General features: G+C 43.1%; 1 protein-coding gene across 3 annotated transcripts in view; it reads right to left on the reverse strand.

Annotated features, from left to right (window-relative positions):
- Positions 1-11053: 11053 nt before the first annotated feature.
- LOC144304624 (uncharacterized) overlaps positions 11054-20883 on the reverse strand; it is a 31203-nt gene continuing 21373 nt past the window's right edge. For 2 of the 3 annotated variants that reach the window (XR_013371551.1, XM_077883133.1), the window contains exons 2-3: positions 19159-19246; positions 16479-16883 (exon numbers count right to left, since the gene is read on the reverse strand). Coding sequence is in view for 2 of the 3 variants with exons in the window: in XM_077883133.1 (XP_077739259.1) it covers positions 16856-16883; positions 19159-19246 (116 nt within the window). In the remaining variant the exon portion in view is untranslated. Of the gene's footprint in view, positions 11207-16478; positions 16884-19158; positions 19247-20883 lie in introns of those variants that run through there. The other variant, XM_077883134.1, reaches the window with a different exon arrangement.

Below are 20883 nucleotides of genomic sequence, written 5' to 3' on the forward strand. Positions count from 1 at the left end.
AGTGATGCCTGTGAAGTGGACCTCATACAAAATGTATGTATAAGTCATCATTGTAATTTTATCGTCACAACATTTCTCTAAAGTTTGTATTATTTTTCTAAGATGAGATGAGAAACTTGAGGCTTGGGCGGCTTGGTAATCTGGCTGAGATCCCACAAGCTCTGAATCAGAGCCTTTTCCAACATCGTCTTCTCTTTGTCTTAAAGAGGTGGAAGAAACTGTCTTTGGAACCAGTAAGTCCTGAGACCTGTCAGAATCAAGAAGCCAACTCAGGACATTCCTGATGTGGAAAATTCTGTCCTTTCTTCTCTATTCCTTAGGGGTACAGAGAAAGCAGGTGTATACATGGACATACACACACGTACATGTAGACCTACATACATGCATATTTTGTTGATTTTAAAACATGAAAAGAAAGACCTCTGGAGATTTATAATGTAAGGTCATCTCTGCCTCCCCATCTGTAAAACAAACCTTCGGACTAGATTATCTTTCAGAGTTATATTTTAAACATAAATAAGTTCATTAACTGGCTGAAAAGTTTCGGAGTTTTTTTATTTTGGAAAATTCTTCTTTTTAGTTTAACATGTGAAGGTAAAAGACTACGTATCTTCCAGATTGGTAACACATGACATTTCTGTCTTTCTTGGCGATGAAGTATAATTTTTTTCCTTTCGGATTATATTATTTCCCTGTACTAGGCATATTAAGTGGGTGCACACCCAAGAAGGGTGACTTAGAGAGAAGAAGTATTTGGTTGTCTCAGTTGTCTGGGTATCATAGCATACTTTAAATGGTGTGGCTGTAGATGATATGCATTTATACAGCAGGCATTTAATTTGTCATGGCATATGTGCTTTAACATAACATGCTGATAATTGTGTGACTGGTTCTTTTGAATGTTTCAAGAAAGGGTTACCAAGTAAGTTGTGCAAAGTACAGCTATGCTTCCCCAGATTTTGCAAATACTGTTTCTGCTTTGTCCCCAGCCCAATTTTATTTATATATTTTTAAAATTTTGAGCTTAAAAAGTAAGTACTAGTTTTGAAAAAGAAGTAAAAGTAAAAGAGATGATTCTCTTTTGCTTGGTCTTCTTAATTTTGGAATTCTGTTTATGAGAAGTATTTGCAGAAAAGTGTGGGCAGGTAATCATTTAATTTTCCCTATCTTCCAATGATATGAAATGAAGTAACTGTGGATTTTACAGACTCACATTAATACTGTAAATTTCCTGCAGTAGACACATTTAATTGATTAAATTAATCACTCCATATTTTAGGAAAAAAATCATGAGTTAAAAAAAGCATCTCGGCATTTGGTTTGGATTGAGACACTGCACACCTACTGTGTAAGCAAGTTTATTTTTTCCTGTTTAATTTCCTTAATCTTTGGACACTTAATAAATTCAGGTCATTGGAGAAATTATAGGTGGGGACAATAAAGTCTAAGAGTCAAATAAACAAAAGCCCAACACACCCAGAAACCCAAATTAGAGATAAGGAATACTAGAGTAATAGTCAGAAAATATTTCCCTTTTGGGGGGCTCCTTCCTCCCTCTTTTACATGGTCTCTTAAAAATTTTCTTTTTGCTGCCATTAAGCTAAACAATATATTTCCCCCATACACCTCTCTGAAATGGGAATCTGCCTTTGGAAACAAAACAAAACAAAACAAACAAAACAAAACAAAACATCTATTTCCCTAATTTACTCTGTAGATACTTTGTATTTATGGAAAGTTGCTTATCTGAAAAACAATCTTATGGGAAGTTGCTTATCTGAAAAACAATCTTATCACACAGGGAAAAACCAATGGCTTAGGCTGATCATCTTCCATCTGAGTCTACAATTCTTTGCACAAAATCTTAGATCCTAAGAAAAATCTATGGGTTCAGAAAGTAAAAAAGACGAAAAGTGTGGAAAGAAAGAAGTAAAGCATGGATGACCCTACCTTAGGACGTAGCAGTATCAGAGAAGGCTGAGCAGGATCCTGGACCCGCAGCCCCATTCCGTCAGAAGGAGCACCTCCTGCCCTGCCTGATGGGAATTCAGGAGTTTCACCAGCTCCCAGAGGTGATAAGGTTACTTGCCATATCGAGAACCAGGAAAACCTGGTTAACTTAAATTAGAAAAAATTATCAACAGATGCCAACACTGAGATGACAAAGATGTTAGAATTATCTGATGAAGATTTTAAAATGGTCATCATAAATAACAATGCTTCCAGGAGCAATTATAAAATAATTGATACAAATGAAAAAATAGAAAAGCCTCAGCAGAGAAATAAAAGATTTAGAGGCAAACTGAAATTTTAAAACTTAAAAATAAAGTATCAAAAAACCATGACAAAACAAAACAAAACAAAAATAAGCAAAACTTTTACTGAATGGGCTCAAAAGGAATACAAAGAGAACAAAGGAAGGAATCAATAAGCTTTAAGATAAAAACAATAGAAGTTATCTAACCTGCACATGAGAGAGAAAAGGCTTTAGCTACATTTGAGACTATAACAAAAGAGCTAACATTTATGTTGTCAGCTCCCAGAAAGAGAGATGAGAGAACGTAGGGCTGGGAGAGTATTAGAAGAAATAGTGGCTGGAAATTCCCCAAATTTGACAGGAGATATAAACCTAGAGATTCAAGAAGCTGAAGAAACCTTCCCCAGTGTAACCCAGAGAAATCTTGGCCAAGACACATCATGATCAAAGTCCTGAAAGCTAAATACCAGGGGAAAACTTTAAAAGCAGTGAGAGATGGTACCTTACTTATTGGGAAAAGTAATTTGAACGACAAGAGAATTTCTTATCAGAAATCATAGAGGCCAGAGAATGTGCCACAACATTTTCAAGTGCTGAAAGAAAGTTACTGTCAATTCAGGATTCTATATCTATTGAAAATATCCTTCAGGAATGAAGGGAAATTAAGCCATTTTTCAGATGAAGGAAAACAGAATCTGTTGCCAGCAGAACTACCATAAAATAATGACTTCAAGAAGTTTTCTAAACAGAAGGGAAATCATACAAGAAGGTACCATGGAACAATGAAAATGGACAATGGGAAGAGTGAAAATATGGTCTTTACAATTTATATTCCTTCTTCTCTTGACTTTCCTACATTATGTTTGGTACTTTTCAATGTTTAATGTGTCTCTCCTTGTATGTAGAGGATATATTTAAGACAATTCCACTAGGAAGGGGGGAGAGCAAAGAGAATTAAAGGGAGTTCAGGTTTCTCCTTGTCACTTGTACTGTTAAAGTATTAACACAAAAAATTATGAAAGTTATGTACATGAAAGTATGTATTACCTATAGCAACTACTAAAAAGCTGTGTGTAGAGACATACCCCAAAAGCACTGTAGATAAATCAAGATAGAATTCTGGAAAAGGTTCAAACACAAAGCAAATAAATACAGAGAACCAGTGAAAATTATTCAAGGAATGTTTAAGAAGATAACAACAATTCACACATAATGGAAATGATTAGTCAGTTATATTGCTTCTTCCTAAAACCCAGTTAAAAAGGGATCCCTGGGTGCTCAGCAGTTTAGCACCTGCCTTTAGCCTAGGGCATGATCCTGGAGTCTCGGGATAGTGCCCCACATTGGGATCCCTGCTTGGAGTCTGCTTTTCCCTCTGCCTCTCTCTCTCTTTCTCTCTCTCTCTCTCTCTCTGTGTATTTCTCATGAATAAATAAATAAAATCTAAAAAAAAAACCCCAAAACAAAACAAAACAAAACAAAACCCAAACAGTTAAAGAGTGCTGCATACACCATGTGAGAATTTTACTGGAAGTGAGACAGGCAGTAGGTAGGTTTGGAACCGAGGCCACTTGGAGACAGAGAACTGGCTTACAGGGAGCATTAGGGTGAGGTACTTCGTGAAGGCTGAGCAGGACTCTAAGCAATGGAGGAACTGGGCTGGAGAAATTAGATGGAAAAGAAGCGCTCAAAGAAATTGTACGCAGGGGAGTTTTGCTTATTTCACATTTTTGCCCTGCATGAGACTTTGATCCACATTAGAAGGAAGCCTCTTTTCTATTCCTTCTCGTACTTCTTGCATTTCACTTGTATTATCATTTTCTACTCTTTTAGGATTCAAAGGTACTATACGTTAAATTACATCACAGGCAAAGTAGATTATGATGGAAGAACTGTGGGCCAAGCCATCATGAAAGTGTTCCTCTTTTCTGGCTAAACAAGTTTTGAGTTCCAAACAACAGACCTAATACTTATCTTTTGGAACCACTTTTCTGATGGCTGCAGATGGTGGGGTCCAGCTGAGATTGATGCTCAGCGCTAATGTTCAGAGAATGTCCTTTTATGGGAATTTATCAGCAAGCAGTGAGCAACTATCTTATTTAGCAGATTATAATGGCGAGTTGAGCTAAATATAGTTTTCACACACAGATTCAGTAGCTGCAGTGTTCTGTAACATATTAAAAGAAGAAGGCATATCTTGGTCTGTAGTCCAGGGTTGGAGTAGAGGCAACCCTCTGCCTTGAATGAAGTGGACCCTTCTGTAGGCCAGATGTAAGGACAGAGTAGAGAAACACACATGCAACTCTGATGAGGACAAGTTTTCTTTTAAAACTGCATTGCCCACATAGTATTTTTTTAAAACATTTATTTATTTGGCAGAGAGAGAGAGAGAGAGCACCTTGAGAGAGAGCACAAGTAGGGGGAATGGCAGAGGGCGAGGGAAGCAGGCTCCCCACTGAGCAGGAAGCCAGATGCAAGGCTCCACATCCCAGGACCCTGGGATCATGACCTGAGCTGAAGGCAGATGCTGAACCGACTGAGCCACCCAGGCGCTCTGTCCACAAAGCATTTTTTAGCCTGAGTAAAGTGTACAATGACAATGAACAGCTATAATTTTACTTCTCTTCTTCTTTCTTTCTTTTCTACTCTCTCCCTCCCTTCCCCTTCCTTCTTTTTTCTAAGAGAAAAGAGGCAACACCATTTTCCCAATCTACTGCTTTGGATCTTGGGTTGGGCCCAGGTTGCCTTTTTGTATAACTCAACAGGTTACTTTCTTGGACTTAATCGGCTAAAATAGGACCATAGGCCTGTAGCATAGTATGTCCGCTTTTGTTGAAATCCACTTATCTCTCGGCTATCATTATGACTTACTGTCCAGTCAACTCTATTACTGTGTTTAACCTAAAATAAATTTTCTGAATTAGTTTTCATATGACTGAGATTCTATGTATCAATATGATTATTTCATTCTTATTTCAGTCTGGCTTTTCTGCTTGAATTCCACAGTACTAGAATAGCAAGTAATAAAGTAAGGAAAAAGCAGAGTATAAAATATTATTGCTCCTTGTGGCCCTAGAATCATTTAACAAAGCACAATTTTTAGATCTATAATTACTATGAAACTTACTAAGTGAATTTCTTTAGAACACAAACAATCATTTTATCCTGCATATCTGAGAAGCCCAAATAACATAACTAGTCAGTCCTAGGTAGTTTCAAAATAAGAATGTTTCAAATTGAATAGAAGTGAAGCATTTTTTGAATAAAGGGTGTGTGCAATTTCGGTTTCTTTCAGCGTAGAACTAACCCTGGAGAAGAAGTCCCAGGGTGTACCCTTGCATTTACACTAATTAACTCCTTAGGTAGTGCCCTGTTGGCTTTGGATCAAATTTGTGATTAAAAAAGGAATAGATTATTCAGTAATTATGCCGGGCCAGACATCCTCACGAGAGGTGCTTGGTCTTGTTTTGTGAATTATCTAGAGATGAACTGTCCATAATATTCCTCAGTGTGTTGTCATTGAGTGGTCTTGGGCACCCAGATCATGATGTTGAGGGAGTGATTGGCAAGATACTCAAATATTTTAAATGGATAATTTGTATGTACATTTGCGACTATTATTTTCATTTATTTTGAAAAAGTTTACTCAATTCATAGTGAATAATCACTAAAGACACTGCACAGTTGAGTATACTGGACCTCTTGCCACGTTTAGGGTCATTAATAAGGGAGAGGACTTTGGGACGGCTGAGGGCTAGACCTTGGAAATGCTGGGGGAATGGTTAAAGAATATGGTACATTATCATGTGACTTATTCATGCTTTCACTTAAAAGACGCTTAGGCATTTCAAATTACATCTTTGAAATATAAACTTTTAAAAGGTTTTGTTGATGGCATTGTGATGGCTCCTCCAAGTGTAAGGAATGGGTCAGGCAGGTCCTATCTGTGCCCAGAACACGAGACTCTACACCCTACGTTTTGCAGATGAAGTGCAGATGTGGCTTTGCTTGTTGATGTGGAGCGAAGACCTGTTAGAACTGGTAGGAGGGTTTTTCTTTCCTCATGCCAGTCATTGTAATCTACTTACAGCAATTTCTCCTCACCCAAGCCCCACCTAATAAGATGTCATGTTATGGGTATGATTTATGAATATGATTTGAGTACTTCCTAAATCAGATGAAGTGGAAAACAAGAGAATTTGTGAGTCAGTTAAGAAGGATTCATTTGCCTGTAATACTGTCTTCTAATCAAAGTCTTCTATTTAAAATGTTGAAATAACGTCAGCAACACTCCAATGTTGTTGTAGCTGTGACTATGGCCATGACCAAAGTGACCTGACATGCTGTGGCTACATCAGGGCCTCCCTGTCCCCCCCATACCACCTGAGTAGAGAGGCAACACAATGGTTCTCATACTTCCCCCCCTCCTGCCATTGTAGGGAGTCTTCTTTATGTTTTCAAAAATTCAGATATGCTGCCTTTCTTGAGGGCAAACTCCTCGAGTGAGAAGTGTAGTTGGAAGTGTGGCTACAGCCACCTGGGTGGTTCAGTGGTTGAGTGTCTGCCTTCAGCTTAGAGTGTGATCCCAGGGTCCTGGGATCGAGTCCCGTGGGGAGCCTGCTTCTTCCTCTGCATGTATCTCTGCCTCTCTCCCTGTGTTTCTCATGAATAAATAAATTAAAAAAATATTTTTTATATAAATTTATTTTTTATTGGTGTTCAATTTGCCAACATATAGAGTAACACCAAGTGCTCATCTCATCAAGTGCCCCCTTCAGTGAATTTTTAAAAATCTTAAAAAAAAAAAAAAGGAAGTGTGGCTACAGCATCTTGGTTGGAATGTGCTACAAACACAACCCAGTATGTTTTTTCTCTTTCTTCCATAAGATTAGGTATTCATTTACTCTTTTAAAACAAAACCACAACATGGTTTTTTTGACTTTTTTTTAACCAGTACCACATGTGATAAATGAAATCTTGAAAATGTAAATATGTTTGCAGCAGCATTAACCTTTTAATTTTAAGTAATAAATTGTTTTGCGGTTACTAGCACGTGCAAGGAAATGGTCTGGACAAAGATATTTCGCTTGAGACTCAACAACCTGATAATAGGTGCACAATTTAAAAGGTGTTGGTGCGTGTCTCATTTGGAGTGAGTAAAAGTGAAAGAACTGGGAAAAATTTAATGCAATTAAGCTGATTAAAATGTTGTATCACTCTCTTTTAAGTTTAAATCATTTGTTCAAAGAAAGGAAATATTACCCTGCGAAGAGCTTGGGCTTCAATAAATATTTATTGAACTGTAATGTCCCATTTCATAAGAGTATCCCTCAGCCATGCTCAGCATTTTAAAGACTCTCCTTATGACCGAATCACTTTGCTTTGGAAATGTAGCAGGTGAATTGTAATAGTCCGGCCAAAGTCAGAATCAGTTCAATAGGACTATCCCCCATGTTTATCCAATTGCAAGTAATGTCAAGAGGTGAGACGTTTGATGAAGGGGCTATGATTTCTCATCTATGAAATGCTATTCTCACTTGTCCCTTTGGGGACTGTAGCTGTCAAAAGGAAAAAAAAAAGACAAGATGGAAAAAGGAAATCTTTATCCAAAGAGGGTCACAGAAATGTCTATTTAACCCAGATTTTAAAGATGATTTTATAATCTTGATTAAAAAATAGAAGTCCCTCATCTTTTTTTAGCCAACCAGGTATAGTAAAATATACCAGTGGCATGAGCATCGGGAATTCTGCGGGTAACAAGTCTGTATTGATCCCTCCTTATGAGTGCGGTGGACCGAGAGCTTTTGAGTAACCACATTTCATGGAAAAAGCCATTGACTTTTACTTTTTTTCCAGTGTCCCATCTAGAGACTTCACCCCCTGGTAGCTCTAGAGTGTCTTCTAGCTCTTAGCTTTCCAATTCTCACAAAATACTTTTGGTGTTCGCTAGCAGGTGAATATCGTATTTTATAGAATGGTATGCTTCCAAGATGATGCTATGTTGACAATAGTAGAAAAAATATGCTTGAAAATGTCATATAGTCAGCTCGGTTTCATGATTAGTGAAATGTCGTGAAATGAAAATGAGTGAAATCAAACGTACTTGGGTGTGTGAGCTATATGAGTAATGTTCTAGAACACTGACAAAATACAGTTCTAATATCTAATCTAAAAAAATAGGTTCAGTGTTTGGATCCATTTGGAAAGCAGAGACCTACCTAATTGTTGTGGTTAACTTTTTTTTTTTTGGTAATTTTTATTAATGATGTTAAAGAACACGTAGGCTAATATTTATTTATCTGGAGGACTTCTTAGCAATTGATTATAAACACACGTTTAATTAACGAATGAATCACATGGACAGGATTTCCACTGCCAAGGATTTTTTTTTATTTTAATCATTTTCAAGTAATAATACAAAGGATTTAAGGTTTTCTTTGATTTTTTGCTGCAGGTTTGAAGACAAGCTGTGTTGGCAACGATGGTTAAGCTTTTTAACTGGCTTGGGTTTGGTGCAAAGAGCAACCCCACAGTAATTTCATCTTGAGATTTGTGTGTGTGCAGGAGACAGAGAGAGAGAGAGAGAGAGAGAGAGAGACTGAGAGCGAAAGAAGATGAAACTATTCTTGTCAGTTGCTTTTTGCATAGCACTTCAGTCCAGTCATCGGGGATGACACAGAAGAAACCCCCACAGTGAAATCCAGAGGAAGACCTGTGCTCCTTATTTTCATGAAGATGTATTCCAACATCAGAACCACGCGGCAGTTCACAGAAGTAGCTTCTTGTCTGTATCTTTAGGACTATTCGGGTGCTTTTGTAACCTACTCTGTACCCACAGCAGGGGTCTTTGTCTCCCCCTCCCCTGGAACTTTTCCTTTATTTTTCTGTTACTGAATAAGCCATACATTTTAAGCATACTTTAAAAATATCAATAACATAAAAGACAGCCATTAAGTAATTTCTGTTCTGAGTAAGGTATGTCCCCTCCACACATTTTTTGACCAGAGGAGGCCGCTCAGCGAGCTAGAACCTTCCAGCGGGCGATCCACTCATGAGAGAAAAGTGGGAAGTTCTGTAAATTGTAAATTTTTTAGTTTACGAATAAGCTTTGTTCAGGGTAACAAAGCAGTGATTTATTAAAAAAAATAGTGAACACAACCTCAAAACACCTTCTCATGCCGACTCCGTGTAAGCGGCGTGTCAGGCCCACGAGCGCACGCGCTGCAGGCATCCTGCCCCTTCCCGGTGGAGGGTGGCCTCGCAGCGGCCCCCGCGGGGTCCCCGCCCAGTGCCGGGGGGCCTCCAAGGACTGACTCCCTCCGGGCAACTCGGGCGCGCAGTGGGTGCCCGGAGCCTTGAGATGGGCGAGGCGTCAGGAGGGCCTGGCGCGGGGGAGCGGTGCGTGCACTGCACCGGGGAGCTGGAGAATGGGGGAGCACTGAACCGGGGAACCCGGGAGCAGGGCAAGCAGTGCACCAGGGAGTGGGGCGTGCACTGCACCAGGACGCCAGGGAGCAGGCGTGCACTGCACCAGGGAACGGGGCGCCGGGGAGTGGGGTGTGCACTGCACTGGGGTGCCGGGGAGCTGGGAAGTGGGGCGTGCACTGTACTGGGGCGCCAGGGAGCTGGGGAGTGGGGCGTGCACTGCACCAGGGAGCGGGATGCTGGGGAGCGGGGCGTGCACTGCTCCGGGGAGCGGGGGAATGGAGGAGCACTGAACCGGGGAACCCGGGAGCAGGGCATGCACTGCACCAGGGAGCGGGGCGTGCACTGCACCAGGACGCCAGGGAGCAAGTGTACACTGCACCGGGGAACGGGGCGCCGGGGAGTGGGGTGTGCACTGCACTGGGGTGCCGGGGAGCTGGGGAGTGGGGCGTGCACTGCACCAGGGAGCGGGATGCCGGGGAGCAGGGCATGCACTGCTCTGGGGAGCCGGGGAATGGGGGAGCACTGAACCGGGGAACCCAGGAGCAGGGCATGCACTGCACCAGGGAGCGGGGGAGCACTGCACCAGGACCCCGGGGAGTGGGGAGAGCACTGCACCAGGACGCCAGGGAGCAGGCGTGCACTGCACCGGGGAACGGGGCGCCGGGGAGTGGGGTGTGCACTGCACTGGTGCACCGGGGAGTGGGAGAGCGGGCTGTGCACTGCACCAGGACGCCAGGGAGCGGGCGTGCACTGCACCGGGGAGCGGAGCGCCGGGGAGTGGGGCGTGCACTGCACCGGGGAGTGGGGCGTGCACCGCACCAGGACGCCGGAGCGGGGCCGAGGAGGGCGCGCAGCCGCTGGGCCCGCGGGGACGCCTGGCTCAAGGGACCCGCGACCTCGGCCCACGCGGCCGCAGCGCCCGGCCTCTCCGAGGGCGGCAAGAAGGAGCGGACCGCGAGTCAGGAGGGGTGACGGGGGACGAAGGTCGAGTCCCGGCGCCACCCCTGAGAGGACGTTCTGCGCTGTAGCCTCGCACCCCGGCCTTGAGCACCAGACCTCTTGAGGCCGCTTCACGGTTCGACAGAAATGTGACAACTACCTCGATTGGGTTAAGTGACTCGGTGCACAGAACGTGCTGCTCAACTGAACTCTGCCTTTCCCGTCCCAGGGTCTCACCCGCCCCCCCCCCCCCCGGGCAGCACGTGCCCATCACCACGGGGCGGCTGGCCCTCGGGAGCCGGTCCTCGTCTATGCGGCCACGCAGCCCTGAGGGTCCCTGCGCGCAGGGCTGGTCCTTGCAGTTCGGAATAGCCGTTCACTCATCCATTCTTCTATTCATTTTCTTTTAAAACTTTTTTTTTTGGATGGCTCTTTAGCTGGCAGAGTCTAACTTCAGTAAAAAAGTGAATGACTAAACATTTCTAAGCCCTCACCATTATGTGTACATATATATTTTATGAATTAAGATTATTTTCCTCACTAGTCATAGCTGAGCTCCTGTCTCAGTTATCGTAGATAAGCCTGGGAAGAAATGAATGAGCAGTTAGGATTATATTATATAGAGAGGTTTGTATTTTAATTTGTTAACATAATTCTTAACGCATTGTCTATTTCACCAAACTGACATTGAAAACAAGATTTTTACTGGGTGGCTACTAATTAGTGCTGTTCTCCATGTTAGAGATTAAGTTGCTTTCATTTTCCCCTGTAATGAACAGTCCTTAGAATAGAAACTTAGAAGGAGAGTTGCTAAACCGAAGGGTAGGAACGCGTCCAAGGCTCCTGGGCGCCGGATTGCTCTCCAGAGCTCCACCTACAGCGCCTGGGACTGTCTTTTTCATCACACCTTTACCAGCCTTACTGTTGACAGCCCTCAAGCTTTGGAATAACATTAAATGCTTTCTGATTTGAGCAGGACTGATGAAATGATTAAGAGGTAGACATGTTATCACAGGCACATGGGACTACCTCCCAAGCGATTCAATGAAAAAAAACTTCAAAAAATGTTTTTGATTTCATTCACTCACATTCACTCACTAATCTGACAAATACTAAGTTCACATATTCAGTACGCCCCTACTACGTGCCAGGCTATGACCTCTAATAAAAACACGGGTGGTGAAATTTGCTCGCTGCTTAGGTCACTATAATGTCCGGCCTAGTTTACTGTGCCTGCTTTTCTTGTGTACTCCCTGGATTCGTTCTTTGGTTTTTAACATTTGCCACTGTGACGGTTATTTCTGTGTGTCAATTTGACTTGGCCGTAGGGTGCCCAGATATTTGGTTAAATGTTATTCTGGTTTCTGTGGGGGTGTTTTCGGATGAGAGTAAATCGGTTGAGCAAAGCAGATTGCTCTTCCTGCACGGGTCGGCTTCATCCAATCAGCTGAGGTCACAAATTGGCTCACCATCGTTCACCACCTGTGGGTAAGAGCCTTTCTCCTGCTTAACTACCTTTGGCTTGGAGCTACACCATCGGCTCTCCTGCTTCTCAGGCCTTTGGAATTGGGCTAGAACTGCGTCACTGGATTCCCAGGTTGTAGGCTCGCAGAGCGTGGATCATGGGACTTAGCTTTCAGAATCTCATAAGCCAATTCCTTAGAATAAGTCTGTCCCTCTGTCTGTCTCTCTTCATATAAGTACACACACACGTATCTCGTATTGGTTCGGTTTCCCTGCAGAACCCTGACTAACACAACTACTGTAGCTAGAGTGATGTACCTGCAAAAATCTATTAATTCTGCTTTCTCCTTTGAAATTATTCAGTGAGTTCCCTTTGCCTTGCAAGAAACCTCAAACTTTCCATTTCCATGGTTTCCTCCATGATTTAGCCCCTGTTTTCCTCTCCAGCCTCACTTCTTTACAAATCAATCGGTTACTATAATATTTAAACACTCCATGCTTTATGACCACTTTGGGTCACCTCTCATGCCATCCCAGCTTCTTAGTCACGTTCTCAGTGTCTTTTCCTCATTTCTGTTTATTCCTTAGGTCTCAGCTGAGACAGAATGTCTTCCGGGAATCTCTTTAAATCTCTTAAATCCAGTGAAAGAGCCCCAGCTACTTCCCTCACCATAGCACGTACCTTATACAGCACTGTATATAGTTGTACTAGATGTGGCACAACTGTATACCAGGGTTGCCCATTTCCTTACCCGATATTGCCATTGGCATTGAGAGCCCTTGAAAGTAAGAATGCTTCCGTCATTTTACAGCAGGAACCCACCTGCTGGCATATTCTAGGCTCTTAACAGACACGTATGGGGGGGCATTTAAGAGATTTTAGGGTTTTCTTTATTTGCTGTATGATACTGTTGAATTTGCAAATCAATTACTTTTTACTTGATGAGCCTGGTAACTCATTTAATGGACAGGAATCCTGCCATTGACCATGCTGACAATATTAGATAAATATAATTGTAGAAAATTAGCCCCCTGTCTGGTAGGTGGATCTTTTAGGTATAGAATCCAGTGCATTCTTCATTACCTGTGATTCCCTTTCTATAACTATGGTCTATATCAGTGATTCTAAAATGGGGACAATGACATTTGACATTATCTGGAGACATTTTGATGGTCATGGCTTGAGGTTGGCGGTGGAGGTGCTGCTGGACTCTAGTGGGTGGAGGTCAGGGAATGCTGAGCATTCAGCATTGCACAGGGTAGCCTCCACAGCAAAGACTCATTAGACCCAAATTGTTTATGAGGCCGACATTGAGAGACTCTAGTCTATATGAACCCACGGAAAATTTACGAAGACCAAGCCCTCCCATGTGATGGTCATGCTATAGTTGCTTGATACCTGTGGTCTTCTCTGGTGGCTGCATATTATTTGATCATTGAGGGAAAAACAAAGGAAGGGGACCAGGCAGCCAAAAGATACACTGTATTATTACATGGGAGCTGTTTTGGTGCCGTATTTTAACTCATTAACATTTAAAAATTGTTATGCAGCAGAAAAATAATTATGTCCTTTTAACTGTTGAAACAGAATCCATTTTTCCAAGCATACTTTTTTTTTTAAGGGCGTATTGCTAAAACACCAACTGTTTTACAAGCACAGTAATCACATTGCTGTTGAGTATATTGTGTTTTGTTAGGACACACTTTATAGTGTGGAAAATGCATTTTAAAGTAATTCTTCTGGGCACAGTTATGGAAAAGAACAAAGGTGTGCTTTATTTTGTAAGTGAACAGTTAGCTGCATAGTGACCCCCTCTGGCAAATGAAATGTGCAGTGGTTTCTCCAGGTGGTTTCTGGAAAGTTCAATATCTGAGTCTTTGACCCTCATCTGAAGGAATGAGGAAGCTAAAGAAAGGGAGTGCGAAATAGAGAAAAATTCAGAGGCTCGGAATTCTTCAGTCCCTTTCAAGAGAGTAGTTTATCCTGCCCAGGCCCAGTGATCCTGTTGCGGCTCTTCACTCTCCACTTCCACCCCACATGAAGGAAGGCCCTGGCTCTTGGCCTGGTTCCACGCACCTACATAACCACACGTGGAATTTCAGGGGGTTTCGGAATCACTGGAAATGAGCTTGTTGTGCGTACGTAAATTTAAGAATTTTCCTGAAGAGAGCTGTTCCCAACTTTACCAGAATTTCAAAAAGATCGTGACTTGAAAAAGTTTGTGACGGGCTCTTCGAGAAACGCCCATACCCTCCCGTAAAGGGAATTTTTCTGTATTTGCGCGGCTTTAGGAGCAGGTGGGGAACGTGCAAGGCGGAGCTGCTCCATCGCTAAGGTGCGCGGCGGCGGCCCAGGCCCTAGCGCAGGTGCTCAGTCCTCTTCAAGCCCTTGCTACGGAAGGGCCGAGGTCAGCGCGCCTACCCACAGGTGACCTCGGGGGGCCTCGGGGGGCCTCGGGGGGCCTCGGGACTTGTCCGCGGCTGCGCCCCGCCCTGCCTTCGTCTGAACACCCGGCTCGCAGGGCGCTGCAGCATCCCTTGGCATTGACTAGAGGGTCCTTTAATACATAAATTGTATGAAAACAAACTCATGATAAGGAAGAGCAGCGTGACTTCACGTATTTTTCCTCCCAGGGAATTCTGGTCTGGTCGTCGTGACACTGATGGCCTCGGGCTCATTTACATGTTCCTGAAAGGCCAGGAAAGCTGGTTCGGAGCCCGGGGCGCGGCCTCCTCGGCGGGGCTCAGGCTGCAGGGGGCACGGGGCTGGCCGACCCGGGCTCCCCTCGGTTACTTCGGGAACATGCAAATTTTCTTTCTCTTAGAAGATGATCACACAATAACCAGACAGGCATTAATCTGCAGGTGCCCTTTCTTTAGAAGTTGCTGGTGTGTCTGGCTCCGTATTCTTGTGCAGTTTGAACAGTTTGAACGCGCTCCCTAGACTGCTTGCACGGGGGAAGGGGGAGGCCGAAGGGACTGCTGTGTTATTAATATAGTATTTTCCTACCTTCGACATTCTGTGTTCTTGGGAGAGGATTATGTGATTTAAGTTTGTATAGTCACAATTCAGGGAGGGCTCCTAGACTCATAAACAGGTAAACTCTGGTCAACAGAATAATGAAAGGTGGAGAACATTTTAAAACAGACTGACTATGGAAGGGCTCTAAACCATTGTATTTTGAAACGGACGCTTTCTACTATGAGCCATATTATCATTGTAGAGAGGCATATTTATTCAGTGCTAAACTCTTGAGATTTTATTTCTTCATATTAGTTTCTGATTGTAAATCATGGATTTACCATGTTTGATCTATGCAGAAATTTAAAAAATATAGATACTGAACGCTGGTGCTCGTACAGTATTATATTTCCTCGATATCTTTTTGAGGAAGTTTCTTCTCAGAATATTGGAAGATCAAGTACCACATTAATTTAGCGATCTAACGTGAGAGTTACATGTGGCCATCAGCAAGAGAATTTGGATGCAATCTTTCTTTTAACCTAAATATCTTTTTAAAGACCCTTAACACAGCTTTTCATTATAAGGGCCATGGTTCAGAATATTTGAGGAGACTTTTGTGTTTAAAAGTGACTTTAGCTCAGGACAACATTGGGGCCCTGGAGAGAGCTCGATCTACCTTTGGCAGGTGGGGAAGCACTTGGGAGCAAAGGCTATTTCAGGTTATAGCTGCATCGGTGCCAAGTAACAGGTATTAACGTTCCACGTTGTCCTGGTTGTTCTACTGGGCAGTGCACCAAGTTGGTTAAACAAATGCAATGGGAGCCACACCAAATTATCCACTTAAGGTCAGAACATGACCTTTGGATGTCTAATTTACATCAGTGAAAGTAGTGTACTAAGAGCATACTAATATAATCAAGTTGTAGCACTAATAGTAGTACTCAGGGTCCTTAGTTGGGCTTCCTATTGCTTTAAGAACACATTCTTTCAAGTTTCATTATTCTTAAATGACACCCATGTAAGGAAAGCTTTTATGACATCTCTTCTTTAATGTACAAATCAGTAAATTCTTTACGTCTTTCTCGAGTGCTCCTGACCTATATATGCTACACAGACCACGGCAGCACATGGAACTTGCTCTCTCCCAACTTCCCAAGTAACCAGAACATACCCCGTGAGGAGCTAAATAAGGCAGCACTTTCCTGTACTCTTTAAGGTAACAGCAGTTAAGATGACACTGCAAGAAACGAGGCGAAGTAAAACAGGCTTAGTAGCCATAGGATCTCAGGGGATGGAGAGGGAGAGAGAACTCTAGGCTTCTCTATCCTCAGCTAGAGATGTCTTTGGTGTGAGAAGGTATAATTAGAATTTACTTTTGAAGAATGTGTAGGCATTCTTCAATAGGCAAAGTAGTGAATGGTGGCCTTTCTGTTTCCATTTTTAAAAGAATATTTTATGTATTTATTTAAAAAGTAGTTTCTACACCCAACATGGGGCTTGAACTCATGACCCCAAGATTGAGAGTCGCAGCCTTCCCCGTCGGAGCCAGCTGGGCACACCTGTGACCTTTCTGTTTTAGAACAGCTTGTGCAAATGCCATCGCGCCATGTGGTTGGAAGACAGTGACGGAAGGAGTTCAACTGAGGGGAAAAATCTGTGAAGCTCATTCAGCCAAGGTAGACTGGACTCTGACTATAGGAGACCTTGAATGATGAGTTTGCAGCTTAGCTTCCATTCAATTCTGAGCCACTGAAGATTATTCAGATTTCCTGTGCCTTGCTGGTGTCCTTCTGTCGGCAGCCTTATGCATTGCAGTGTCTCTTCTGGGCCCTGGAATAGAGACCCAGAGAAAGTACAAAACTTGCTAAGTTAAATGAAGTCAGGATTCCATGTCAGCAAGAAATAACAACGAAATTGCTTTTTCCTAATCTAAAACACTTGATAGCGTATCCTTCCCAGGAACGAGCTAACTATGGGTACACTGTTCTCTAGCAATCGTTGTCTAAACACACCACTCCATTCACCGAGGTCTCTTGTGTACATAGCGCTGGTTGAGGTGTTTGTTTTATCCCACAGTTAACTGCATATTGCACCCGCCATCAATCACCAGTCATAGGTGTGTCTCTTAATTGCCATTTAAAGGTCTTCTGAATGTGACTTATTTATGTTATTTTTCTCTCTTCTTCACAGGTGAAAATCCTTGTTTAGAGTCAGAAAGGGATGCTGAATAGGGACTATTACATTCTTTCTAGAGTTGCCTCCTAACTTGAAAGAATCAAGAATTGTCAGTGCTTTTCAGGATTACAATTCCATTTGTACGAGCTTGCAATACATCTCCTTAAAATAGGAAGATCAGTGTTTTGCTAATGGTCGGGACCAGATGATCTCATTATTTAAGGTCTGATTTTTTTTCAAAAACAAGGTGATGGATCCTACAGGTTATAATCTGGTGACTATGAGGTTACTCCTACGCAAAATTCTGGACTGACTCATTGAGACATAGTTTCATGAGTGTTGAGAAGAAGAGCCCTTGATAACTTTCAGCTAATTTGCTCGAAGCAGCTTCTCACAGACTCATCTTACAGACTGTTTTTCTTTCTCGAATCTTCTTTTCTGAAATTCATTTATTAACTTAAGCAATATTTGTAAGGCCAACTCCATAATGAGCATAATTCTAAGACCTTTCTCTCTATATATCTTGTTGCACAAGAGGGGCGTGGGCCCTGCCCCCACGGAGCTTGTGTTTCACTAGGAGCAATGAACTCAAAGAAACCTGAAAACAGATAATAACAGCGCCCCGTGGAAGCAAACATGTGAGGACGTAAGATAATTTTAAAATGCCAGTATGTCTGTGAAGGAACCAAAAAACAACGAGGAAAGGTTTGATGGGGACCTATAGTGTAAGTGCTCAAGGTCATTGGTATATGGACATTTACACGTTCTTCAGCGTCCTTCTTAGGGGAAGCTGGTTTGTGATGATAAATCGGCTACTATGTCTTAGGCTTAACACAATAGAACTTTATGTCTAGCTCTGGCGATGGTCCTGGAGAGTGCTTAGGCGGGCGGTAGCTCTGCTCTGTGCAATCACCCAAAGGACTGCACAGATCTTTCAGTATTAAAGCTCTGTCATCCCCAAAAGTCAGGTTTCTCAACTTTGGCAGTACTGACTTTGTTACAGGGGGCTGTCCTGTTCACTGTAGGCTGTTTAGCAGCATCCCTGGCCTCTACTCACCAGAAGCCAATAGCTCTTCCCACTGCCCCTTCGTGGCAGTCAAAATGTCTCCAGCCATTTCCAGACGTCCCCAATGGGACAAAGTGTCCACTGCCCTAAGGCCTCGTTATCATCTGCATTCAGCAGATGGAAGGTGAAAGAACACAGAAAAGACATGCCCATTCTCTTTCAAGCTCAGATCCAGAAATGGGAGATATCTCTTCCTCTCATATTCCTTTGGAGAGACCTAAGTCACACAGCCACCTCTAACTTAAAGGGGGGACTGGGAAATATGGTCAATCATGTGTTCAGCTACACTCTTGCTATTATTATGAAAGGATACAACCCCAAATTTGGGGGGGCTACCAGTGGTACTAGTGGCCTTTGCCTCACATTTTGAAAAATTAAAAGCTATAGTTATCCCATAGCTTGGGAATCTGTTAACTATCTTTATCAGCTTGTTGCGCTTGTGACATGTTTGTGTTGTACATAATGGAAGAACAACCCTGTCCTGGGATCCCCCATCATTCTTATTGCTTCACAGTGTTAGTGAACGAAATCCCATGCAAGCTACATACAGGCTGAGTGGAAGTCACCGCAATCCTGAGGGAGCTCTCGAGTGTGTGCGGTGGCACTCTCACACTGATTACAATTTTACTTTGAATAAGTCCGGTTTTAACTATTGCATTTTGCAGATACGTAGGGGAAACAATTTTAACTTAGAAGAAAACAACAGAAAGATTACAGGAAAGGGAAATAGTCTCATCAAAGGAGACTGAAAAATCTTTGGAGAGTTAGGTAGTAGATATCTTCTGTTATATAAAGGAGTTAAGTTTTTTTAAAAGCTGAAGATGTAAAACTATTCCTCATGGAAAACTAAAGTAGAATACTTACACAAATATTGGAGTAAGTAAAATTTCTTGGTTGGGTTTGAATGAAGAATTTAAACATCGTGGCAATAAAATACTAGTGTGGATCATCTCTGAGAACAGAGAAAGAGAAAGCAGAATTAGCAGAAGCAGGAAGAGGAAGAGGAGGAGGAGGAGGAGGAGGAGGAGGAGGAGGAGGAGGAGGAAGGAAAGGAGGGGGAGAGTGTCCCCTTTGATGGTGTGTTTGGCTATTCATAGGGTGGGACTGAGATCATTCTCCAGTATTCCTTTCTACCTTCCTAGTTTAAATAGGACACACGTACGGTGACTGGAAACTGAGTTAGACTAGTATCTCCAGGCTGGTCTTTGTGATCATGCCAGGAAGTTGGTTCCTTTGAGAAAAATAGACTGTCCTGAGGGATTTGGCATAGTTCCTGTGCTTCCCAATCAGATTTCTTGGAGTTAGACTTTCCCTTTAAGAAAGTTCTCTCCAGATATATATATTTTTATATTAACAGAATTTTATAATGCTTTTGTCAGGTAGGCCATGGGACACACTCTTAACTAAACATTTGGTGTCTTTTTAATGATAAAAATAGAGATTCCAGCAAAGGTGGTTTCATTGTACATTTCCAAAGAAAGATTTCATATCACGTATGTTCATCTGGTCATATGCCCACCTTCAAAATCCACCTCTATTCCACTTTTGATTTAGCATGTTCTCTTTGGCAGTGTGCTTGCTCTAGAAGCCTACTTCCCAGATCTGCTCTTTCATCTGGAACTAAGGTTCTTATTATGAAGCTGTGCTACAGACCCACCATTGGAAAACATCCCTCTTTAGGGCGTAACTTGGCACCTGCAGACTCAGGCAGAGCAACAGGATGTGACAATGTAGGATGAGAAAACAATGGTATATATTGTCCTACAACAGGGTCTGACAATGACAGAAGCAATTTGAACGGGCCAGATGTAGCTTGCCAAGACTCTTGTTCTCCACGGAGTCAGCACTGATTTTCCTGATTCGCTGGTAGCATGTTTAATTAAAGCAAGAAACAAACACTTTAGTTTTTTCTTTCAAAAGTGGTAATTGGTGAGAGTTTGGAACCTCTCAATTTGTAGAAGAATGGATACAGGTTAGCTCCTCCTTGCAGAGGATAAACTTCAGGTTAGCTTATTATCCAGGAGGTTGTTTATCTAATGATTTTGAAGGCAAATCGGGATCTGAAATGGGGGTAGGAAACACACGGGGGCACTACCCCCGAGCGGTGGGGAAGCCGCAGCCCCGGGCCGGGCCGCGCCGGGTCCTTCGCTCCTGGGCCCCCAGAGTCTCCCCTCCAGGCCGCAGCCTGCGCGGCGCCTTCCCGGCCCCAGGCTCTCCTGTCCCAGCTCAAGCTCAAAATTCTTACACCCTCGAAATTCAGTTTGTGCCTCCTCCTTGGTTCTGAGCATCAAGCATCCCCCCCGCCCCTTCTTTGTGTCTTCCGTGTTACATTGTGCGCACCTGCCCGGACAACAGCGCCCTTGACTTCGCTTTTCAAAGGCCTCGCCCTCCTTCGGGGTGGGCTGCGGGCGGCCACCCCGACTTCTCGAGGCGCCCTTGCCCAGCGACCCCCCCCCCACCACTCGCGGGGTGCAGCCTCCAGGGCCTCCGCGCTCCCTCGCTCCGTCGCTTTGCCAATGAACCTCTAGACGGGCCTCCGACGTTGTCCGTGCACCTGCAACCACTCTTCCCGACCTTTTCCTTTTCCTC

This window comes from Canis aureus, chromosome 34, assembly GCF_053574225.1.
Source record: "Canis aureus isolate CA01 chromosome 34, VMU_Caureus_v.1.0, whole genome shotgun sequence".
NCBI classification, from domain to species: domain Eukaryota; kingdom Metazoa; phylum Chordata; class Mammalia; order Carnivora; family Canidae; genus Canis; species Canis aureus.